Here is a 26,672-nt window from a genome sequence, read left to right on the forward strand (position 1 = left end):
TAACCTATCGCTGCACAGCTTCCTTCAAGAGCTTTTTAATAGGGAGTTTATTGATTAAACTGCATTAATCCCAAGAGTCTATCTTTAGAATGAATCGTACCTGAAACCTAAATTAATGTGTGCATCTTTCCTACTCTGGGTTAATTCCTTTTAGGAGATCAAGATTGCTTGGAGCGAAATATTATAATAAAGCGAAATATTATAATATAGCTCATGGTAAAGTGGGCAAGTTAGTTTTTGTAAATAAAACACTTGTGTGTGTGCTCTTTTAAAACAGTCTGATCATTAAACACAAAGCAGATTAACCAGAGGTTAGACAGAGAGCCCCAGAAACATAATTTTGGTTGTTCCAAATCACTTTTAACATAGGAAGAATAAAGAGGGGCTCAGAACCGGTAACATGCCTACTTTTCATGTAATTTGAACTGTTTGATGGAATACAAAGCAGAGTGCAGAAATGTGATACAATTCTAAAGCTAATGAGAAAGTTAGAAAGTTGGTAAAAGTCTCTGCCAAACTAAAAGGTAATTTTATATATATATATATATATATATAACATAACTGCCGGTAAATTCATTTTCGGTTTACTAGATTTTCCGAGTCCATTGTTATCTTACCATATGTAATTATTTAGTGGAAAAAAAAAAACAATAGTGTCTTCATTATTGGAAAAATAATACCCACACCACTAAAACAAGTAGTGTGTCTCGCCTAAAACAGATTAGGTTACATAGATCGTAACTCAAGCATCACTGTAAATATACCAGTAACCTACAAGCAATTTCTCCTAATTTTGCAACATCATCATAGGATCACAAGAATTTTACTTTGTCTTCTTATCATATGTGATCACAACAAATATATGAATTTATAGATTTTTTTTAATTAAAGGCATGCTATCAGAATTGATAAATTAATTAAGCAAACAAAATGAAAACCAATGCCAAGATGCAAGTAAATTCAAATGTGCATTATGATGAACAAATAAATAACAAATGAACCATGTAACCATGGTCACTCTCTCAACTGCCCAAAACTTCCCAAAAGGCAATCTTATGCATGCATGAAAAATGAAATATTTGTCCTGCCTTGAAATATCGCAGTCACAATCTGGGAGATCAGAATCCTCTGTGCCGTCCTCTGCCATTTTATGTGCCCCCAGATCGGCGATAGCTGCCGCGAGCACCATAAACATACTCATTAGTAAATACAAGACCATGAGCAAGTACAATCTTTGAAGAAAGCCTCTCAGTTCTGCAGGGAACGCAGAAATGAGACTGTAACACATGCACAACAAATTGCTATGTGCCTGGTCCCATGCAACATGAGACTGAATGCCTGAACAAATGGCCATGTGTCTAAAAAAAGCCTCTCTCAGGAGCAGTCGCTGTCTCCTGGAATGTTGTCTGTAAACATATGTCAATGATGAACAAACGTCAGCAGGCAATACAGTAAAGCTTGTTTTTTTTTTACAACTATTGAGTATTGCCAAAGCTAATTTTTACAGTTCATCTAGCTCACCCCTTCCAAGCTGCTTGCAGCTTTGGAAATCACTTGTTATATATTGTTGAAGTATATATTGTATGTAAGAAGTATAATTTCTTTTAAATTTAATTCAGTGTTGACTCTCTTGTTTTTTTAGACTAGTGCATTTAGTTTTGCCTGAATTTTGGACTATTACCGGGGTCATCCGAATTCTGTAACTCCAAAATGGGACATGGATGGATCACAAAACAGATGAAATGGACAATGGGCAAACAGTTTTGTTTGATTCGTGATTCTAAATTCTGTCCGTGGGAACAAAAATAAATTATTGGAAAAAATTCTATTTGTTAGTTAGGCTATATTAGCCACTAAATGTTGATTATATTCACAGATCAAATGAGAAGTGACCACTATAGGAGAAAAAAAAGAGGAGCAGTAAAAAAAAATATATATATATTTAATAAATATATAGTATATAGTTTTTTTTATCCACTGCTCCTCCTCTTTTTCTCTATTAATTATTCCTCCTTACTAAATCTGTGAATCAATTAGAGCGAAAATGCACCTATCAGTGTACTGCAAAATATACTCATAATATTTATATTTTGCATTACATTGATTGGCCCTGTTTTGCACCATTTTGGTTCATCTGAATCATTTCCCTGAAACGATTGCATGGAAAAAAATTACATCCAAGCCCTACTATAATGTGAGGTGGAGGCGTGGGCACCTTATTCGACGGTTATAACCACGAGATTTCGCACTATTACTGGAGTGGATATGGCATATATGGTTGCATAAACTAATTTTAATTAATATAGATGGTGGGTCTACTGAGCAAGAAGCACTAGGCCTAGTGCACACTACTACTGTCTTATTGTCATGTTATATTTCTCTGTTAATTTATTGTTTTTGGTTTGCTAGCCCTCATCTACCGTTTTAAAAAAAATTCTGCAGTTATTATATTGCATTTGCAGTACTAAATAAAGAATAAAAAAATAAAAAATAAAATAAATAAAAAAACATCCAAGCCGAAACATCATATGAATGAATTTCAGACCACCCAAACTATTTTTTTTTTCCCCCGGACAAATCGATTCAGCCAAATGAATATTTTTTGCTGTGCACAAGTCTATTGTATATCTGTCCTCCTATGGGTACCTTAAACTTGGATTGATTTACAGCATTCTACAGTGCCTGCCATCTTGCAGTTCTCACCCATTGGGATTTGCATCTTTCGTTCATCCCTTAATTCCACTTACTGTAATAAATCTTACAAGTTATCATAATATTCATAAAAATATAATTATTGCTTGTTTATGAAGAGCAAAATGCTGTACATCTGAATGTATCAATGTGGTTGATCCAGTGCGCGTTCAAGATGGTACAAAAAGGTGAGTTGATTTCATTATCCTACAAATATTTAAATATAGACAAATGTTAGCACTCCAACTACTATGCCAAGTGTTACTTGTAAGCAGCTATGACTGCTTTAGAATTAGGATACTGGGAACTAAAGTCTGCTGACTTAACTCATTTAGAAACAAGCCATCTTGAAGCAATTCTGACAGTTAGCATGATACTGATTGGCTGTTCAGTGTTTGCATGGTGCCCTAAGCTGACCCCACAAGTTATCCTGATTCTGACTTTCTGTTAAAGGGGAATGGTCACTTCCATGTTTTTTTAATGTGGTACATTTTTCAATGCAGCCTGACCCTCCTTTGGTGACAACACTCCCCCTCTCTACAAGGGCGGGGCTGAGGGAGGACATTGCCAGCAGTCATCCATCACCAGCAGTCATCCATCACCAGCATGCAAGGTGAGCTGATTACAGATAAATACTATGCACACATTTAACATTACCCGGTCCAAAACTCCCGCGCTGGCTAATGACGCTGCCAAACGTGGCGTTATACCACTGGCAGCAAAGCACTTTATCTCAGTGTATGCAGTTTCTTAGTGGCATATAGTGACTCCCAGCACCATAACCAGTCCAAAACACCGTGGGGTAAGTCCTCTGTTTCCAGATAAGGAATAAAATAAACACATAAAAATAAGAATCTCTAAATGGTAGATATTTGACAGTAGTGGGACTAATTACAAGAGAACTGCCAAGTCATCTTTTTTTCTTTTCTTTTTTTAAATGATTAAATAAATTAACTGCAGTTTGCAACAACTGCTACACACAATCTGTAAATAGAGAGAACAGGAAAGGACCATCCGGTACACAATATATGTAGAGGCTCCTTAGGGGTTACTGGCAATATAGAAGGGGAATAACCCTAGTTGAATACTTAGAAAAATAGAAAAAGAAAGGGAGACACACTAGGTGTGAATCCCATTAGATCACCATTTCTTTTTCAATCACTTATCAAGAATAGAACATAGTACTTGATTATTAAAAAAAACAGGTAAAACGTACACAAAGAAAAACAAATAGTGTAAAGTGTCACAGCAAAGTGATTAAGTGAAAAGGAACCATGTGATTCATAAACCGGTTTATAGGATGTTTCAGTAACATTGTATCACTGGTACTGAATTGGTATACTGAATTGATATATTGCACATTTGCAACTGGGGTAAACACTAAGAAACTGAAAGAAACATCCAAAAGACCGGTTTATGAATCACATGGTTCCTTTTCACATTCTGTGGATAGCCTCCAGGTGGGCGAACTTACCTTGCTCCAATGAGATCTAGGAGATGTTGCCATCTGTCGTTCACTTTGCTAAGCTTGTAATCAATTTCAGAAGCCTTGCTCTCATGGCTGGCCTTCGCTAGCCTTTCTCCCATTTGCTGAAGCTGCATTTTATTTTCCCGAGCGAGTGCAATTTCCTCTTGGTAATCCTGAAAAGTAAATACATTCAAATAAGGAACACCTAAAAATGTGATTGTGGGTCATATGTTTGTAATACAATTGCAGAATATATGTCAAGAATCCTTTCAAGCAGAAAAAAAATAGTGAAAAGAGACAATGTAAACATGTAAAATCAAAATGAATTTTGAAAATGTATTATATTTCAGTCCTGGGGTAAAAACCACGGGGGGGGGGGGGGCAATTGATGTACAAAACAGAGCATTTGACTGATTCAGAATAAGACATTGAGAAGCCCCAGTTCTAGATGTTAGCCATTAAAATGAAACCCAGACAGAGTCTCAGCACCATTAAATAGGATGCTAAAAAAGGCTTATAAGGTATTGCTCAATTTAAATTGTAGTCTGCAGTGAATTTCCAGCTAACCTATAGGTATTTGGAGCAAATAGTATCATCAGAGTTCAAAGATGGTTTTTCAGTTAGCATGACAACTTCATGGACTTTATTACATCACATACGTTAAAAGCGTAATCAGGTGAAATATGTTTGTGTATATATATAGAACATTAATAAGTTGTCCTACTATCTCATACACTGCCTTTCTCCTCCTGAAGTATTACGCTATCACCTGTCCTACCTGGAAATATACTAACCAGTGGCGGAACTAATGTAGACATGCATTTACACATAATGACAAAAATGCAAATACATGCGTATAGACACAAAAACACACACTGACACACAGAAAGAAACACTGACACACAGAGACACACACTGACACACATACATACTAATACACAGACATTAACATGAAGGCCAAAATACACACATTTTTAGTCACCCTCCTATCTCCTCCCTTTTGGGTACATGAATGTGGCATCTCTTCGGTCCAGTGTGCTGGCTCTTCCAATTTGCACCCCCTTCTCTCTGCTTTCTCCTTCTCCTCTGTATTTCCCACATGGCTCAGTGTTTATATGGGAGGAAGTGACAGGCTCTCACTTCCTCCCAACACTGCCAATATTAAAGAAGCCTGGTAGAACTTATAAAAGGCCACAGTGCACAACCAGGCCACTGAGGACACATTGCTGTTGGGTGGCCCTAACTGCATGGGTCACTCAATGGGCCTCCTCACCATGCAGGCCCCTGTGGTAGTTCCGCTGCAGGCATTAACTTAAAATGGTACCACTGTCTCTACTAAACTATGAATAGTGGTTACCTTTCTGAGCTTTTCGATCATTTCCTCAATGCTGATGTCTCCATTCTGGGATACCTTGCTCTCCATACGAGTGAGCCACTCACAAAGCTCCTTATTTTTCTCATTGAAGATGGCCCACTCATTAAGTCTCTCACTAACTTGCTGTCTTCGCAGAGAAACCTGCAATATTAGAAAACACCTTTGACACTTTTTTTCAAAAAGGGGTAATTCTTCAACATGTAATCGTCACATTTGTGCATAAAAAAATTCTCTCAATTGCACACAAGTAAATATTTGAGTTCATTATTAATGATCTAATCATTAATAGTTATTAATATTTCACTATACAGAATGGGTTTCATGACAGTCTTTTTAATAAAAACTTGAATATTTAAAAATGCTTAAACCTGATTCAAACATTGGTAACTGTGCTTAGGAAATGTTTAACTGTGACCAGAAATGGACTACCGGTATATTCTGGTCTGTTGAGTCAGAAATGTAATAAAAAATGATGTACAACTAAATAGCTATCAAAACAACAAAATAAGCAATTTACGTGAGTAAAATTAGATTTATTTACTATCTTAAATACAATAAATGTAAAATGAATTAAGAATTATCTTGGTAACTGAACCACACAAGCAACAAACATACATTTGCATCAAGATAGTAATAGAGCTTTGTATGAAAGCCGTTATCTCACAAATATGAAGAACACAGTTTATTTTTAACTTACAATCGCTGCTTCTATGCCTATGCTATAATCAAATAGGTATAAACTACATAAATGTTTGTTGTTAATTTGATATATATATGCTGACATAATACCAACCATGACATCGCTGTAGGAGTGCAGGCACAATTAAACATTGTAAAAATTGAAACCAATTGAGATTTTACAAGCAGAAATTAAAGATGAGGATTTTCTTTTTTTGTATGAAACAGCCATTGCTACTCGCACCTTTTCTACATTAAAAGTACACCTTCATATCTCTCATACTCAGTCGTTAGATACGTACCTTTAGCCTGTTGAATGTCTGTTAAAATGTAAAAAGATGTAACCCGCTACCTTAAGATAGCTGTCTATATACTAAGTTTATTACAGTGTTCTTTCTTTTACACCCTAGTAATAGTGCATTTCCTGTTGTGGTTCTTGCCTCAGAATTAGAACTGAGAAAATAATGATGATAACTTAAGTACTTCCACTTCCGGATGGAGAAAAAAAAAGAAAGAGAGAAAGAGAGAAAGAAAGAAAGAATGAAAGAAAGAATGAAAGAAAGAAAAAAAACTTGGCAGTGCTCGTATTTACCTTGTACATTTACAAATAACATTATTACCCACACACAAACATATTTAGTGAATCACACAAAAGTTATTTTGCTTAAAGGAATACTATTGGATGGCTAGTGTGCATGCTTGGCAAAATGCTGCACTGCACCAATTAGATTTTACTTATCTATTTCTGCAGAAGCACCTCTAGTAGCTGTCAGTATGATAGTCACTAGAGGAAGTTAAACCCTCCAGTGTAAACATCCCTGTTTCTGCAAAATGATTAACTGTATATATTTATATATACACTTTGTTTGGGGAGAAGGAGTGAAGAAGAGATCTAGTGGTGCAGCAGGAAAGGTGTACAGTGGGAAGATGTCTATCTTTTTTTCTGCTTTACATGCTCTGCTTTTGTAGTTAAAGCAGCACTGTCATGCTTAACGTAACTTTTCCCAATTGCTTCCTCTTCTCTTCCTCTCTCAGGTCCTGTTTTTCTTCCTATCTGATCTAGTTTTCTTTAAAGCAAAAGACAAAGTAGGGACTACTTTCTCATATATTTTTCCTATGCTTGACCTTATTTGACCAAAGGAGGAGTTTGAGTCCACTCCATTTCCTGCGGTCAAATACATTTTCCCACAATATCATCTCTCCTCCTGTGTTCTCGCATTGCTTCATTCACTGTTAGAACGTCTCGTCACCTAGACAGGGCGCAGGCAAATTCACAGAATTTCGCAATAGCACAATGAATACCGTTTGTCCATTCGTGTTAGAACGACATTCTGTACTTTGGTTTGGAATTTAAAAAAAAATTCTGATTTGATTCGTATCACGGCTGCAGTTTGCAGCCGTTTAGTAGATAGCTCCAAAATTCCGATAGTATTAGGGAGCTATCTACTAAAAGACTAGTTTTGGTCTTTCAGCCTAGTTTATTAATATTAAGTAAAAATTACTTAGCGTTTGTATTACGGGAGATTAAAATCTCCCTAATGCCTCTACTCGCTATCCTGCGAGTAGGGTCATGTCTACTAAACAGCCCATGGCTGCTCACTGTTATAAAAAGAAAAAGACCCCTCCACAAACCCTAATAAAGTGCCCTGTGGTTGGCAACCTATTAAAATAATTAACAGGGGTAGGGGCCCCTAAATGACAAAATGTGGTGGGAAAAGGGATGGCCCTACTGTCCTTCACCCCTCCACCCATGGACATCGGAGTGGGAGAGGGAACATACTGCACGAATGTGGACTTGGGGTGGGACAGAATGTTTACCCTTTAATTATTTTAATAGGTGCCCCACCAAGAAAGGGGGAATCTTTTTCTTTTACAACAGTGAGCTGTTAAGTAGACATGACCCTACTCAAGGCATAGAGAGTAGAGGTAATAGGGAGATTTTAACCTCCCTTATGCTAATATGGCGGTCACATTGACCCCTATAAAATAAGGGGGGGCATGGGAGGGGATTAGGAAGTGGTGGGGAGCACAGCTCACAGCTGCTTCTATTTTTACATATTACAAAGAGGGAGCCACAAGCCAGATTTCATACAATAACAAACCCCGAAGTTACACGTGAATTTCACAATGCTATCTAGTGTGGGCAGATGACGTGTCCCACAGGGCCTTCATCTGTCCACACAAAAATGGTGGCACACAGGACCTAGGGTATAATATCTAAAGGTAAAAAAGGGTGAAGTGACTAGGGGGACAATTTAATGTAGTGGTGTCGGAAGGGGTGTTATAAAAAAAAAAAATGTATGCGGCCATGACAGTTCTGCTTTAGGGATCGATTTAACACAGTATCCCAAAATTCACAGTCCTTACAGCTCAGTCCAATAGCAACAGCAAGGAGTAGTCTGCCTTTCATGACCACAATTCTAAATCTTGCTCACTGGGCACACTCACTATAAATGATTGCCCAGACTTAGATGATGCAACTGAAGCCATTTAAGCATGATTTATACCCTTGTAATAGATGGATGTATGATAAATAGGCAGATTTGGTGTACATAATTCCACAAATCCCTTAATTTGCTAAGCTTTCCAAATGATTCAATACTGTTAGAAAAAGCTTTCCACGTTATTTATATACAGAAGTCACCATTAAAGTCTATGGGATTTTTGTAGATAAATAATCAGAAAATGTTTTCTAATGGTATTGAATCATTTGGATAGCCTATTATATCAAGGCCAATGTCTGAAATGGGTTCTGCTTGCCAATCATGTTTCAGTGTGGGAACATATGTATCTATAAAGAAAAAAAACGCACAGCTTAAGGGTATACCTATTCCTATACTAAATATGAAGAATTAAATAAAACCACGCTCACAATACCAGCCGTCAGTTCAGACTCTCCTCGAGTCAGCCCTTTAAAAGAGATAAACAAATCTTTTCGCAAAATCATAATATATTCTATGTAACCAGACATCACAAAAATAAATATTTTACGGGCTTATAGACACTAAACATGTGCAAACACGCACTTTACACATAGCAATAGCTTTAATTGCTCACTTAAAACCAAAAACATTATGTGATACATGTATATTTGCATTGGTTAAATTACCTGGTGACAAAGCTCTTCCCATTGCCGCTGTAGCAATTCAATGCGCTCATTAAGTATAGAAATATCATCAGCATTGATATAGGGGGAGAAGGAGTTTTTCAGGTGTGTTAGATGAGTAAGATCTTCAACCCATCCTTCAACTGCATTTTCAAGCTCCTGCAAGAAAACAAAACACCATAAAGATTATGTATTTTGCAGAGACATTGTGTCTTAACACACAAGCAAAAGTATTTTGGTGCCATAACATAGAGCCCCCCCAGGTATTAATGACAGCGGTAGTTTCAGGTTGGTGTTAACATTTTATTTATACATTATGATCTCTATTTAAAGGGACACTGTAGGCACCCAGACCACTGCAATTCATTGTAGTGGTCTGGGTGCTGTGTCCATTTTGCACTTAGTGCTGTATTGTAAAACATTGCGGTTCCAGAGAAACTGGAATGTTTACATTGCAGCTCTAAGTCTGCCCACAGTGGCTGTCTACCAGACAGCCACTACAGGCCTCCGGAATTGAAACGGAACTCCATTATCTGACGCAGGACCTCCAGTGTTAGATTTTCCCTATAGGAAAGCACTGAATAATGCTTTCCTATGGGGAGGTCTGATGCATGCACGGCCATTAGGTCTCCCCCCGCCAGCTGACATTGGTGGGGGAGGAGTGTGGGCAGAGCCTGACCCAGCGCCAAAGGGACATCGGCACTGGTTTCAGGTAAACCCTTCAACACCGCCGGAAGGGGGGAGACAGGAAGGGGGGATCTATTAAACCCATAGTGCCAGGTAAACGGCTTTGTTTTCCTGGCACTATAGAATATGTATGAATAAGCTTTTCAAATGATTTAATATTTTCGGATACACTTTTAAAATGTTTTTAATGTTTTTAAAAATGTTTTAATATATCAATATTTATATTGATTTATTTATATATGTATGATAAAAAAAATTAATATTTCAAAAAAATCATGTTAAAAGTATGTGCAGAAATGTCAAATTATTTAAAAAGCATATCCACATATATTAAACTGAGGAATATGTTAGTAAGATGCTAGCAAATACAAAGATAAAAAATTTGTATTTCTCATCCAATATTTAAATGTTTTACACAGTAACTTAAAGGGACACCATAGTCACCAGAACGAGTGCAGCTTTATGTAGTGGTTCTGGTGTCTATAGACTGCCCCTGCAGTCTTTTCAATGTAAACACTGCCTTTTGTGTACAGTACTGCCTAGGGACACCTCCAGTGGTAGTCACTCAGACAGCCACTAGAGGTGCTTCCTGTGCCAGTGCTGCACAGTGTGCAGCACTGAGGTTTAGAGTTTCCACGTTCTGCATGGAGGCGTTGAACATTCCCCATGGAGATGCTTATAGATATTCAATGCTGATTGGCACAGCACAGTATATTTCAAAACATGTGCAATAGCCTCCTAATGTTTTCCTATATAAAAGCATTGGATTGGCTGAGATCGAGACGCAGCATGGGAAAAATGTGTGTAAAATCACAGAGCTATTTAAGGGTTTTTAGGGACCTAAACAGACACACAGACACTATAGTGTCAAGAATACATTTATATTCCTGACGCTGTAGTGTTCATTTAAGTCTCCAAATTAATGTTTTTTTGGTTTTTTTTGTTATAAGACCAAAAATGGTTTATGCTATCTCCCCTTCTCCACAAGGAACAATTGTTGGAAGTGTAATTTAATATTTGGATATCTTTATGTATAAAGAATTTTTATAAATAAACCCAAAAAATGTTATGTCCAATATGTGTACTTTTATACTTTTTGCTGTTTATGATTTACGTGTTAAACTATTAATATCCAACAGGCAACTCAAGAGCTTAGTAAGATACAGATTTCCCAAAGACTGGCTTAGAGTCATGGCAATTTCAGTCCACTAGTTGGTTGACACACTCGTTCTAGAGATTCCTTAATCAGCATGCCTCCTTAAAAAATACAGCATTGAATTTTATTAACCACTTCCTTTCACATGCATGCAGCTGCATCCTGTCTGCAAATCTGAAATTGCACTAACTTAAAACAAAAAGGATTTAAATACAGAATTTGGTAAATTACCAGTACATTAAGTCTGCAAACCATTTAAGATTCAGATCTAAAAGTACTCATAGGTGTTTATATCTTAAATTCTGAATTGTAGCGACTTGAAATTAGAATTGTAACATTTAGTCAAAGAAGATGAACTGGAAAAGATTGTTAACGCAGCTACAATCAGAGCTTGACTATTTTGGTCTATGTTTATAAATTTGCCATTCACATTTCAGTTTGCTACAATTCTGAGTTTCCTGAATAAACCCCAGAGTTAAAAAAAATTGTAAGAAACTCATTTACATGTAAGTAACCAATACCAAGAATGGGGTCACAGGAAATCAAATAGCTGTCAGAACTGTCTTAACAGCATTATAAGCCACAGAGCAAAGCAGTGCACTGGGGCCTTGCCTACACAACCACTTACAGGCAGGGCTGCCATCAGAAATGTTGGGGCCCCTGATGCAGTGCATCAGGGGCCCCAAAGTCTGAGCCTGCCTCTGAGCCTGCCCACATGGCCCGCCCTCGAGTCCCCCAACAGGGACCATCCTAAGTCCAACCACAAGGATGAAGAGTGTGTACAGTGATTTTTGTGTGTGTATAGTGGATTTTGAATGTGTGTAGTGGATACGAAGTGCTTGAGTAAAGTGGATGTGGTGTGTGTTGTGGATGCAGCGTTTATAGTGGATGCAGATTGCTGGTGTGTATTCGATGCAGAGTGTGTTTGTGTAGTGTTTTGTGTAGTGGATAGAGTGTATGTTTGTATAGTGGATGTAGTGTGCATAATGAATGCAGAGTTTGTGTTTGTGTAGTGGATGCAGTGTGTGTATGGTGAATGCAGAATGTATGTGAATGTAATGTGTGTGTATAGTGAATAAAATGTGTTTATGTAGCAGATGTAGTGTTTGTGTGTATAGTGAATGCAGAGTGTGTATAATGAATGCAGGGTATGTGTTTGTGTAGTTGATGTAGTGTGTGTGTGTGTGTGTATTAGATATAGTGTGTATAGTTACTGCAGAGTGTGTGTTTGTGTGGGTTAGATGCAGTGTGTATAGTGACTGCAGAGTGTGTATTTTGACTGACGAGTGTGTGTTTGTGTAGTGGATGCTGTGCATAGCATATCCTGGGCGGGTGCACGGGGTACACAGCACCCAGGCTCTTTGTGAGTAAAGGCACATTGCTGCCGTAGGCTCCGCCAATCTCGCTAAGCGTTGCCCTTCTTTTTAAGCTCTGCCTCCTGTCTGAAGGCCCTCAGAGCTCCTGGATCGCAGCAGGAGGGGCATTGCAGTCTGCCCCGGGCACCCCCCTAGTAAGTGGCATCCGGGCGGACCGCCCCCCCCCCCCCCCCTCCCCAGCCCCCCCTTAGTACACCACTGGTCATATCATATGCATAGAATTTCTCCTTATTTTCGGTTCAGTGTTTTAGTGTTCACTGTTTTTAGAATAGTGTAATTTTAATTTTGCTAACAATTTGAATGTAGGCACCTCTTGATCTTGAGGCCCCAGGCTGAAGCCTAGTTAGCCTATAGGAAAATCCGGCCCTGGGAGGGGCAAGGGGCTAAAGAGGGCACAGAAGGGGAGGGGAGCTAAAGAGTGCACAGGAGGGAAGGGGAGCTACATTAGGGGACAGGAGGGGAAAGCAGCTAAAGAGGGTACAGAAGTGGAGGGGGCTAAAGAGGGAACAGGAAGGGGGCTACATAAGCAGATACGAGGGGAGAGGGGCTAAACAGGACACAGAAGGGGAGGAGAGCTAAAGAGTGTACAAGAGGGAAGGGGGGCTACATAAGGGGACAGGAGGGGAAAGCGGCTGAAGAGGGCACATAAAGAGAGGGGGCTAAAGAGGGCACAAGAGGGGGGCTACATAAGCAGACAGGAGGAGAGAGGGGCTAAAGAGGACACAGGAGAGAAGGGGGGCTAAAGAGTGCACAGGAGGGGAGGTATGTAAAGAGACACAAAGAGGGGCTGAGAGGAGACATAGAGACACACAGAGGGGCTGGGGGGTACATAGACACACAGAAGGGCTGGTGGGACAAAGAGCACTTGGGGGCAAAAAGAGACACAGAGGGGCTGGGAAAGGGGATAAAGAGGACACACAAAGGAGTTGGCTGACAAACAGATGCACAAATTGGCAGGGGGAGAAAGAGACACACAAGGAGGCTGGGAGAGACAAAGAGGCACACAGAAGGGCTGTGGGAATGAACAGATACACAGAAAGGCTGGGGGGTGAGACACACAGAAGGGAGGGGGGAAAAGAGACACACAAAGGGATTGGTGGTAGAAATAGATGCCTGCTGGTGGAAAAAAGAGGCCAGCTGCCACAGTTGCAAGTAGCATCCAGCCGGCTAGCCACAGCAGCCAGCCTGCCTGCCAACCAGCCACAGAAGCCACAGCAGCCAATCGGCCAAAGCAGCCTGCCAGTCACAGCAGTCAGCAAGCAACAATAGTTAAGGTGAGAAGAGACAGCTAGAGCAGGGTATCATAGAGCTTTGTTATATCACTATATTGTGAATGGATGCCAGCTTTTTAGAGAAAACCCTCTCCAGAGCCCATTAGATCCTATTTTTAACATACAGTTTACATATTTGTGGAATGAATATTCTTGAAAACATTTTTTTAAATTGTGGGTGTTTTTTACATTTTAAAAATGTAAAACACACTGCATCCCGTGCACATACACACAGAGACACACACCACATATCTTGCACACAGACACACCTTGCATTCCCTGCACATACACAGAGACACACTGCATTCGCTGCACAGATGCAAACACACACTGCATCCCCAGCACACCCTCAGACACTATTCACTGCATAGAATAATGGATGTGGTCGTATTTTGGCGTGCATGCTTTTGGTACATGCGTTTTTTGGGGGGTTTTTTTACGGTGCGGCTTAGGTGGATTATTGGGCAAGCTTAATGTCAACTATAGGAGGGGTTATCAAATGTATTTTTTGGGCTGAAGTCCCTAGTCCACAGAGCAATGCCCCTGGGGATGGGATAGAGCCAAAAGTGTAATAGAATGGTGCGATAAGTCACACAGGCGCATTCAGAAAAATAAACAAACATACTGCTGAAAACAACAATGCATGCACACACAGTAACGTCCAGTGAAGGATACTCGTACATACAAACATATACACACACACGCGTCTTACAAATAGATGCTTGCATTTACGAATACATTCCATACAAATATTCAATAACTGCATCTGCACACATTAATATTATACACAAATATTCATTTGAATTCACATACATCTGTAAATACATTTCTGTATTACAAATACATTGACTGCAAAATACACCCAGCTTACACACAGTTCATTCAAAAACACTACCAGCTGACAAGATGGCACTGGCAAGCTGTTTTGAAAAATAAATGTCATTGATTAGTAATTCTGAGACAACAATGACACTGGTCAGGGATTTGGGAACAGAAATTGCTATTTGTCACAAAAGTGGCACTGATAAGATGAGGACAAAAATATTTTGAGACTAAGATGACACTGATTAGCTATATTGGGAAATAGAGATGGCGCTGATTAGCTATTTTGAGACAAAGATGACACTGGGAAGCTGTATGTGGGCAGAGGCAGCACTGAGAAGCTGAGGAACAAATATGGCACTAATTAGCTTTTTGGGGGCATAGCTGGCACTGTAGGAAGTGGGTGACATGTGACCTGGGTTGAGGGTGTGTGGTTTCCATAGAAATTGGGTGTGGTTAGAAGTGTTATGTTTGTAAAGGGGAGGGGTTAGCAATATAGCCACACCCACCGGGGGGCACCAAAAATCTTCTTGCATCCAGGCATCAGTGACCCCAGTATTGGCCCTGATGCTGTATATATGTTGAATGCAGCGTGTGTGTTTGTGTAGTGAATGTGGTGTGTATAATGAATGTGGTGTGTGTGTTTGTGTGTTTGTAGTCGATGCTATGTGTGTTTGTGTAGTGAATGCTTTGTGTTTAGTGAATGCGGTGTGTGTGTTTGTGTAGTGAATGCAGTTTGTGTAGTGGACGCTGTGTGTATAGTGAATGTAGTTTGTGTGTTTGTGTAGTAGATGCTGTGTGCATTTGTGGTGTAATTGCAGTGTGTGTGTGTAGTGGATGTCTTTATGTTTAAAAAAATGCAAGTGTTTTTTTTTTAATTTTGATTAATAAAAAAAAAAAGTATAATAATTGTATTAATGAAAGGAAAAAAAGTATTCCTCGCTCCCTGCCTCTTACCTATAGCCAGGGAGTGGGAACACTGGATTCCCTTGTGGTCCAGTTGGTTGCTGAGCTGGTTGGCCAACAAAGAGGGGCCCTACAGTCTTTATCTTTCCACTCTGGGCTTTACTTCTGTCGCGAGCCCGGCATGCATTGCGTGCTGCGGAGCGTTGTCGCGGCAACCTGCGGCATCGCTTTACAGCCGCGGCTTGCAAGAGTGCCGGAGATCAGTGTGAAGCTAGCTGGGCCTGCAGAGGCATATATATATATATATATATATATATATATATGTGCACATTGAAGGGCCGGGGGCTTGGACATGTAGAGCATTACCAGTGCAGTCCGGGCTTGTGACAACCATCATGGTTGTCACCCCTTGGTTGCGGCTCTGCTCACAGGAATAAAAATTTAACTCATCGATAAAATTAAGCTTATATTTATTGGTACCTCCAGTTCTTAAACAGTAAAAGCATATGATGTAAAGCAGAGATTAATCCATACCTATGTTTTAAATGTATAGCATGCAGGCAACTGACATGGGCTGTCAGAATGTATAGCTTTAAGGCTTCAAAAATGATGCGTGTTGATTTTGTCTTAGACGTGTACATTGTTTTTATCAAAGTCAAAGTATGTATTTGCAACAGCAAGATTCTGAATACATTTTCCAGAATAATATACTAAAAAGTTGGCAAGCATATGGGGCCCCTATGGCCGTGATGCCTCTGGCAACTGCCCAGTTTGCCCATGCGTAAAGACAGCCCTGCATTTAAAGTAGCCTTAATTTAGTTTTTTTGTTACAAGACTAAAAACAGTTTATGCTATATCCCCTTCTCCACATTAATATTTCTTTAATACTCCATAGTTAAATATCAGAATTAAATTATAATAATATTTTTGTTTTTTTCTTTGTCATGTTATCAGGTCACATGACAGCTTTATTATTATTATTATTATTATTATTAATCCCCATATTACTCTTTTCTGATTACATTGCAGTTCTGTCTAGCACAAGTAATGAAGTAAGCTATTTCTGGAGAACATGGCTTGTACATTATACCTATGGCTATATCTATATAAGTGGCTTACCTTGCATCGAATTTGTTCTGTATGGAGTTCATCGTGATGGTCGGGTAGACTTTGGGTAAGGTTTTTCCTGAAGGTGCGGAGCTTTTCAAGGGACTCAGCTATTCCCCTTTCACATTTTTCCCAATCCTGAAATAATAGAAAAGCTGATTATTAAGCAATCCATATAGAGTCTCACTCGGGTACAGATGAAGGAAGCTTGAGCTTATTTGCCAAGCATCTACTGCAGAGCTATTTCCATAGAGAAACAATTACCCAGAATCTCTGTAACAGTAAATCAGAACCGTGCAAAGTCTGGATTAATTCCAAAGCTGTGTAAAACTGCAAGTCGCATAAACACTAGGCTGGGAGTCTTGCAGCAAATTTAAGATTATCCTTTACCATTTTAACACCAGTCAGCTGTAGTATACACAGCTGTTTTGAAGTATGATTGGGCTATTATTGATGGACGCTTCTATTATACCGTACTTCAGAGAAGATTATGTACCGATTATGCACATGTTCCTTTCTATCGCACCTTGAGTTTAACTGTGTAAGTGTTGTAAAAGTTGTAAAGGATACATTCTATAAAACAGAGTTGTGAGTATATCAACAAAGACTAGGACCTACTTAGAACACAATGCAAATATTCTCTTTTTGTGCAAAATCCAAGTTTTTGGGATAGTTTAGATAGTGATAATGTAACAGAACTTACATGGTTCTTGCGGCAATCTGGATCTGTGCAAATGGTTATGCTCCAGATCGCTGTGAGTATTGTTACACTATCTGAACCTAAATCACGTTTTGGTTATTTTTTTTGCATTCTCATAAAAAAATTGACTTTGATTTCTACCATGTATAAAATATTTTTGTAAAATTCTAGAACTGTGTGCCCTTGAAAATATTTTACTATAAAGGCACGTCTGCTAGGGAGAAGGAATGCAGGAACCATCACTCATATCATGAATGACATTAAGGATGCCCACACTAACATCCACACTGATGAAGCTGCTCTGTGTGCTACATTTCTGTGGTAAGTAAATCCATGCATTTATCATGGAAAAGGCATGGACATTGTGAGCAAAAACCTCTAAAAGTCAAAATCGGTGCATTCCACATGGTTAAGACATTATTAACGTGCTCACAATGCACTACACCAAAAAATGAAGTGATATGCATTTTACGTGTCTGTGATATTGGCAAACAATTCAAAAACACCCAACATGCATTTATCCATGAAAGATGCTCACAAAACTAAATCTGCATTATTGTGTTAAAAACTGTGTTAGCATTTGCAATTTCAGCTGGAAGACTGTGCCAAGTATCTACTGCTAATTATGGTAATATTTTCTTACTGCTTAATGTAATTTGAATTAGCCTTTTGCTTTAGGCAGTCAATAAATATATACAATATGTGTGCATTTAATAATAATCAAAATCTTCAACTGTCCGTCTCTGATTTATTTAACATAATTTGATACAAACACTAAAACATTCTACACTTTTACTCCATAGAAAAATCAAAGTGACAATAAATATCAGGCTTAAAGTGAGGCTTAATTAATTAATTGGTGTGATTTATACAGAATTACTATTACTGCTTAAGGATGTATTTGATAGGTTGTTAACTGACAATGGATTGGAAGATATATCCCACAATATCAGAGCTGGACGACAGAGTGAGCCCTGCTTTCTAAATTCGGGATTGATTACAAGAGAACTACATATCTTCTAACATTTATAATCCCGTTCATATGAGTGCACTTGACAAGACTGGACTGAAACATGTTGAGTAAATAATGTCACAAATTACAAAGCATGTTAAACAAATAAAAATACTAGCATACATTATACATACTTAAAGGGACACTATAGTCACCAACACAATGTTAACTTAATTAAGCAGTTTGGGATCATGCCTCTGCAGTCTGACTGGTCAATTCTCTGCCATTTAGGAAATACTAGCATGCATTATACATACTTAAAGGGACACTATAGTCACAAAAACAATGTTAAATTAGTTAGGCAGTTTTGGATCATGCCTCTGCAGTCTGACTGCTCAATTCTCTGCCATTTAGGAGTTAAATTGATTTGTTTATGCAGCACTAGCCACACCACCCTGAATGTAACTTACACAGCCTTCCTAAACAATTCCTGTAAAGCGTCATCTAATGTTTACACTTTCTTTGTTGCAAATTCTGTTTAATTTAGAATTTCTTATCTCATACTCTGTTAATAGCTTGCTAGACCCTACAGGAGTCTCCTATGTGTGATTAAAGTTCAATTTACAGAGCAGGTGATAAAAACTTTGAAAGTAGGTTACATCTGATTAAAAATGAAACCATTTTGTTTCCATGTAGGCTGTTTCAGTCACAGCTAGGGGAGGTGTGGCCAGCACTGCATAAATATAAATACATGTGATTGAACTCCTAAATGGCAGTGAATTTAGCTTTGAAACTTCAGAGGCAGTGTTTTGGTGATTGTAGTGTCTTTATAAATAAAACAAATCACTTTTAGTTCTCTAATCAGCATGTTATAAGAGTATGGTAAACATACTTTGAGTAGGAATGCCAGCTGTTTCTTTTGCTCTTCTAGCCTCAATGTGGTGGCCTTCCACCTCTCTTGGATATCGATTAGTTCTGCCTGCAAGGTGGCCTCTGCTTCACTATCAGCAGACAGAAGCAGTTGCTTCCCAGCTTCCACTGTCAGGATGTAGCTTCCTTGCTGCCTGTGAAGTACTTTATCTTTAAGCTGCAAAGTGAAAGAACAATGGTTAATACACCAGACAATGCACTTCTTATGAACATCCTGCCTAATATACTGAAAGCTTCAATTTAATAACCACGCATGATAATAATTAGAACATATACCATCTAAGAAAATATGGATAGAGAGATATTTTAGCATCTTTTAGATTTAATAGTACTAGTTAATCCATGAAAGGTATCCATTACCAATTGTTCCAAAAACATACTCTAACATTGTGGTGGAATCTCGGTAAAAATAAATTTAGTAGGCCGAGATTACCACGTGGCATGTGTACGTGCATATGCTGACGTATCGATCAGTTGGTTGCACGTGGCAAGATACGATCAGTAGTGTACGGAGCATGTGCAAGAATACAGGATATAGTATTCCCCTCCTCCATTGTGCTGGACAGGCCATGCGGTCAAACAGGAAGTTAATTCTTATTTGTGTTGATTGGTTAAGAGAATGTGCGGGTGGAGCTTAATATGGGAGGAGTTATATGCCTATATAAGGAGCCTGCACTATTATCCGGGGCTCAGAACTTGTGGTATTTTGGTGACGCTAGTCCCTCTGAGTCCCGATCGGTGATCCAATAAAGAATCTCTTCCTTCCTGAAGAAACCTGTGTCCATCTCTCTGTGCTTGGCTTCCGTCAGTTTCTCCGGTATCATTTGGTGCATTGGCCGGGAAGCTCATCGTTCAACGGTAGCTGAGAGGCAGAGGCGTGAGACGGTCTATCTTTGCCCACGTTCTCTACGGCTGCACCCCTGAACTTCTGCGTGGACCTCCCTTCGTCTCGGCGCCACTGGGCCGTTGTCCAGGAGATCATCGGCCTCTACGTGAGAAGTGCTGGGGTGTCCCCGTCGATGAGTGTGAACTCAGGTTCAGGAACGAGGAGGTAAGACAACTGCTGTTTTAGACGGCAGGACCCACTAGGGGTATACCGATTGTGCGGTAGGCCCAAAGGGGTTTTGAATCTGTGTATCTGCCCCCTCTATCGGAGGGAAGGAGCGAAGGCGCACCGCTCGATCGAACGCTCTTTAGTCAGACCGTTTGATTTTGTTAGTCAGGCGGGGTCCTGGTGTAAATAGCCCTAGCCGGACACCGGTGTCTTGTCTAGACTAGCGTTCTAGGGTGTATATTACGTTCGCTAGGTCGGAGGGACCGGGAGACTAAGCGGCGCCTGTGTAAATTCGGTTCGCTAGCTCTCAACCTATCTGGGCTAAGTGGGAAGGCGTGTAAATTTGGAACCCACTAGACTTTTGATAGTGCGACTAAGAGGCGCCTGTGTAAATTCGGTTCTCTAGCTCGCTATATGTGGTGATTGGGCAGTGTGGCTAACCAAAACGGGTGTATATAGTTTTAGGTAGTCCATTCAAGGTACTGGCCAATAGTTTAGTTGGGAATTGTAAATGTGTTAACGATTGTTTAGTAAAGTGTATATCTTGTTAGATAGCGCGAGCTCAGCCGTCTAGCGAGAGTGTTAATAGTGTGTTGCTGTATTATAGTGCACGGTACCATAACCCTGTATATTTACTGACACTGTATATAAGTACTAATCATTGTCGTCAATTGCATGTTTTAACACCATAACCACTAATAATTGTATTGTGACCTTAACTTGTGCTTTGACCTATGCTAACCGTACTGTAACCGCTATTTGTAAAAGACGATGTTACTGGGGTGTGTTATAGACGGGTAATTCGTATATAGAGAATTATAGCGTGGGTGACTGTATAGTTACGCCAAAGGGCATAATATTGATTATATAGTGACTGGTGTAACAGCTGTGTGTGTACGGGAATTCCCTGAGTGTTTATTGTTATTGTGTACGTTTCACTTGGTAACTGTACCACGTGGTGCTGTTGCCAGAGGAAACGGGTGTGACTGTTGAATAGTACGCGTGTATAGTATTCGTTGTCGACGACGTTCCATTGTTAAGTATGGGTGCGTCGCAGTCAACGATTCCGGATCCCTTAGGTTGTATGGTGAAGAATTTTAAAAAGGGATTTAAAACTTGTGATTTTGGGGTTAAAATGTCTCCTGTACGTTTGGTTACTTTGTGCACTAGGGAGTGGCCTACTTTGGTTGCGGCATGGCCGCCACGTGGCAGTTTGGATCCAACTCTGGTACAGCGCTTACACGTGGCTGTATCAGGTAGGCCTGAACTTTACGGCCAGTTTCCTTATATTGACTGCTGGAGACAGGCCGTAAATGACTCGCCAAAATGGCTTCAGACATGCCACGAGGAGCAGTGTCGCCTCATGGTAGCTAGGACTTGTTTGTCCACTAGGACTGGTGTTAGGCCCATTTTGGACACGCCCCCTGAGTCCGAGATCCCTTTGCCGCCCCCTTACTTTCCGTTAAGAGGAAGTGATGCAAACGCAGGAAGTCCTGCAACCCTCCCCTCATTACCCTCATCCACTTCCGCTTCCTCCTCCAGTACAGGATCCACCCCCCCTCGTACTAAATCTCCCCTTCCGGAATCAGAACCAACCCCCATTAAAAACGAATATCCTGATTTGGCGCCACTTCAGACTTCCGGTCAAGCTTCATCTAGCTCGACTCGAAGTGTTTTATTTACAACCTTTTCCCAAAACCAACTTCCCACATCCCCATACCCTATCTCTCCCCGACCGGAACCCATGACTGACGCCCCTTTACGTAGCCCCATCCAAACCCGACAGTTGACCGGTGCCCAACAATTAAAGCACTATCAGATGCCTCTTCGTCTGAATCCCGGGTCAGCCTATATCGATGCCGCAGGCCAAATGGCACACGCTGACCCAGTCTTCGTATATGTCCCATTTACTACAACCGATCTTTTAAACTGGAAGACCCACAATTCCTCGTATACTGAGAAACCACAAGCTATGACTGATCTGTTCACCTCAATAGTACAGACGCATAATCCGACATGGGCTGATTGCCAGCAGTTATTAATGACTTTATTTAACAATGAGGAAAGGACAAGAATTAATCAAGCGGCCATTAAAGCACTAGAGGATAGAGCCCGTGCTTTGAACCAAGCTAATCCAGCAGCATGGGCCGCAACACATTATCCCAACACCGATCCCGATTGGAATGTAAATGGTGCTGATATGGTTCAACTCAGAGCCTATAGAGACGCTATAATTGCTGGCATGAAAGCAGGAGGAAAGAAAGCTATTAACATGTCAAAGACAGTTGAGGTGATTCAGAAAAGCGATGAAGCGCCCAGTGTCTTTTATGACCGATTATTGGAGGCATACCGCTTGTATACCCCCTTTAATCCGGAAGACGCAGATAATTCCCGAATGGTGAACTCCGCCTTTGTCAGCCAAGCTTACGGAGATATTAAGCGCAAGCTACAAAAGTTAGAAGGGTTTGCAGGTATGTCCATCACCCAACTAATGGAGGTAGCAAATAAGGTGTATATGAATAGGGATACAGAAAGTAAGAAAGAGGAAGAGCGCAAGATGCGTAAAAAGGCTGATATGCTAGCGGTAGCGATCGCAGGCGTAGATAGACGGGGCCCAGATAGAGGCGATAGTAGATGGAATAGGGAGCCTTTGAGTAGGAATCAATGCGCGTATTGCAAGGAAGAAGGGCATTGGAGGAACGAATGTCCACAAAGAGAGCAGTACGAGAGAGACCAACCCAGGGCAGGCTACGGAAACTTTAGAGGCAGAGCGAGAGGTAGAGGAGGCCCCGGAGGGAGTAATGGTAATAGAGGGAGTAATGGGAACAGAGGAAGTGTTAGGGAAGACAGGTATATTCCAGCAGCGCAAAGGTCCCGCGATAGAGAAGGTAGGGACTTTGTAGGATTGGCTGACACGGTCATGGAGGACTATTGATACCGACCGGGCTCCATCCCCCTTGGTCGAGCGGAGCCTATGGTCGATGTATCAATAGGGGGAAAAAGGAGTGCGTTCATGATCGACACTGGTGCTGAACATTCAGTGGTGACTAATCTAGTTGCTCCTCCATCTGGAAGGACTATTACTGTGATAGGAGCAACTGGAAGAAGTGCTGAAAAACCGGTTCTTAAAAGTCGACTCTGTACATTGGGAGGCCACGTAGTAAAACATCAATTCCTTTATATGCCTGAATGTCCAGTCCAATTGCTGGGACGTGATATGCTATCTAAGTTACAAGCGCAGATTACGTTCCTACCAAATGGAACAACATCCTTAAAGTTTAATGGACCTTCAGGTATTATGACTTTATCCGTACCAAAGGAAGAAGAGTGGCGACTTTATACAGTGTTGACTAGCCAAAACCCTAGGAGTGATGAGTCCTTATTCAACATACCAGGAGTTTGGGCAGAGAACAACCCACCAGGACTGGCCCGCAATATTCCACCTATTAAAATCGAACTAAAACTTGGGGTTTATCCAGTAAGCCTAAGACAATACCACATCCCGCAGAAGGCTAAGAAGAACATCCAATCTTATCTGGATAAGTTCATACGGTATGGTATCCTAAAATTCTGTACTTCCCCCTGGAACACCCCATTGCTGCCTGTTCAAAAGCCCGGTACAGATGAGTATCGACCTGTGCAGGACTTGAGAGCAGTCAATGATGCGGTTGTTAGTATACATCCAGTCGTGCCCAATCCATATAACCTGCTTGCTTTAATTCCGGGCGGGGCTACCTATTTTACAGTCTTAGATCTCAAAGATGCCTTCTTTTGCCTCCGAATTGCCGCAGAAAGTCAATGTATCTTCGCTTTCCAATGGGAGAACGCTGTAACGGGCTCAAAACGTCAAATGACCTGGACAAGACTGCCCCAAGGGTTTAAAAATTCACCTACCCTATTTGGTTCAGCTCTAAGTCAAGATCTACTGGATTTCGAGTCCATCCCAGGAGAGTGTGTATTGTTACAGTATGTAGATGACTTGTTGAGAACAGCAGTTACAAAAGAAATCTGTCAGCAAGCAACGCACGATCTACTACACATTCTCTGGAAGGCAGGATACAAGGTGTCTAGAAAGAAGGCTCAGTTGTGTTTGCCAACCGTCAAATATCTGGGATTCCATATCTCTGAAGGTCAAAGAATTATGGGGCCAGAGAGAAAAGAAGCTGTCTGCCAAATACCAATACCCAAGAATAGAAGACAAGTGCGAGAATTCTTGGGGGCAGCAGGCTTCTGTAGGATATGGATTCCCAGCTACGCGATACTGGCAAAACCTCTGTACGCAGCTATCAAAGGTACAGAGCACGACCCCTTCTTATGGACTCAAGAACAGCAAACGGCATTTGAAGATGTGAAGAAGGCTTTGATGAGTGCCCCAGCATTAGGTCTACCTGATCACACACGACCATTCTACCTGTATGTACACGAGCAAAGAAGAATGGCTGTGGGAGTATTGACACAGTACTTGGGATCATGGCAAAGACCTGTTGCCTATATGTCTAAGCAACTGGATGCAGTGGCCAGCGGACTTCCACCTTGTCTAAGAGCCGTAGCTGCAGCCGCCCTGCTAGTAGCTGAAGCCGATAAACTCACTCTGGGTCAAGAACTTTATGTACGAGTCCCACATGCAGTACAGACGTTGTTGGATTACAAAGGAAATCATTGGTTTAGTAATAGCCGTATGACCAAGTATCAAGCAATGTTGTGTGAAAACCCAAGAGTGCATTTAGAGACTGTAAACACCTTAAATCCAGCTACCCTTTTGCCACAACCTACTGAAAGTCAACATGATTGTTTGGAAGTAATGGATGAAGTATTTTCAAGTAGACCAGATCTTCGTGATTTTCCCATCCAGAACCCCGATGTTCAATATTACACCGACGGCAGTAGTTATGTGAAAGAAGGGATCCGCTATGCAGGATATGCAGTAACAACAATAGACAAGGTGATAGAAGCTCGGCCACTGGCGAAAGGAACATCAGCACAAAAGGCAGAATTGATAGCACTGACATGAGCGTTACAATTGGCTGAAGGTTTAAGAGTGAACATCTATACGGACTCTAAGTATGCGTTTTTAACCACTCATGCCCACGGAGCTTTGTATAAAGAAAGAGGACTACTGAATTCAGAAGGCAAAGAAATCAAGTACGCAGCTGAAATCCTACAACTATTGGAAGCAGTGTGGGAGCCGAAAGAAGTCGGTATTATACATTGTCGAGCGCATCTGAGAGGAGATGGTGATGTAACCAAAGGAAATCGGATGGCAGATAGTGCAGCTAAGCGTGCCGCTGAATCAGGAAGACAGGAGTATGTGGGGCATATAGCTGCCCTAATACCAATCCCACTGTCTCAATGGACTCCAGTTTATACAACTCAAGAAGAGGAGTGGTTAAAGACTGAACCGGGAAAGTATTTGGAGAACAAGTGGTATCAGCTAGAAGATGGAAGAATAGTCATACCAGCATCACTAGCGGTAGAAATTGTCCAAAATTATCATAACGGGACACATTCTGGGAGAGACAGTACAGAAGAATCTCTCCGGAAACATTTCTACATACCAAGATTGTCCAACTTGACTCAGGCCATTGTACGTAGATGTGTAACGTGTGCTAAAAATAATGCAAGACAAGGACCAGTAAAGCCACCAGGAGTCCAGTTTATGGGGGGACTCCCCATGTCCGATCTACAAATAGACTTTACAGTGATGCCTAAATCGGGTGGACATCGTTACCTGCTGGTAATTGTGTGCACCTATTCAGGCTGGGTAGAAGCATGTCCTACTCGTACAGAGAAAGCAGGAGAAGTTGTGAGATTCCTGCTACGAGAAATAATACCCCGATATGGACTACCCTGTTCTATAGGATCGGACAATGGTCCAGCTTTTGTTCACCAGTGCCTACAACAACTGACTCATATGCTTGGTATAAAGTGGAGGCTTCATACTGCATATAGACCCCAGAGTTCTGGTAAGGTAGAGAGAATGAATAGAACTATTAAGAACCAGTTGGCTAAAATGTGTCAGGAAACCCAACTTAAGTGGAACGTTCTCTTACCCATAGCTCTATTGCGAATCCGCAGTACCCCAACCAGAAGGATGGGCCTCTCTCCTTTTGAAATCATGTATGGGCGACCACCTCCCGTACTTGGTAACTTAAGGGGGGATTTGAGTCAGTTGGGAGAAGGAATTACCCGGCAGCAGGTTGTAGAGTTGGGTAAGACTATGGAGGAGGTACAGAAATGGGTACAAGATAGATTACCTGTGAATATTTATCCCCCTGTTCATAGTTATCATCCAGGAGATCAAGTGTGGATTAAAGAGTGGAATAATGTACCGTTAGGACCCAAGTGGAGAGGTCCTTATGTTGTTCTTTTGTCTACCCCTACAGCGATAAAAGT

General features: G+C 40.7%; 1 protein-coding gene across 2 annotated transcripts in view; it reads right to left on the reverse strand.

The window, feature by feature from the left end:
- The window catches only part of SYNE1 (spectrin repeat containing nuclear envelope protein 1), a 389,325-nt gene that overhangs the window by 43,906 nt on the left and 318,747 nt on the right, over positions 1-26,672 (reverse strand). The window contains exons 123-127 of one of the 2 annotated variants that reach the window (XM_063443606.1): positions 19,188-19,382; positions 16,656-16,781; positions 9,322-9,477; positions 5,517-5,675; positions 4,166-4,332 (exon numbers count right to left, since the gene is read on the reverse strand). In XM_063443606.1, coding sequence (XP_063299676.1) covers positions 4,166-4,332; positions 5,517-5,675; positions 9,322-9,477; positions 16,656-16,781; positions 19,188-19,382 — 803 coding nt within the window. Of the gene's footprint in view, positions 1-1,088; positions 1,311-4,165; positions 4,333-5,516; positions 5,676-9,321; positions 9,478-16,655; positions 16,782-19,187; positions 19,383-26,672 lie in introns of those variants that run through there. The other variant, XM_063443605.1, reaches the window with a different exon arrangement.

The sequence above is a fragment of the Pelobates fuscus genome, chromosome 2 (genome assembly GCF_036172605.1).
Source record: "Pelobates fuscus isolate aPelFus1 chromosome 2, aPelFus1.pri, whole genome shotgun sequence".
Taxonomy (NCBI): domain Eukaryota; kingdom Metazoa; phylum Chordata; class Amphibia; order Anura; family Pelobatidae; genus Pelobates; species Pelobates fuscus.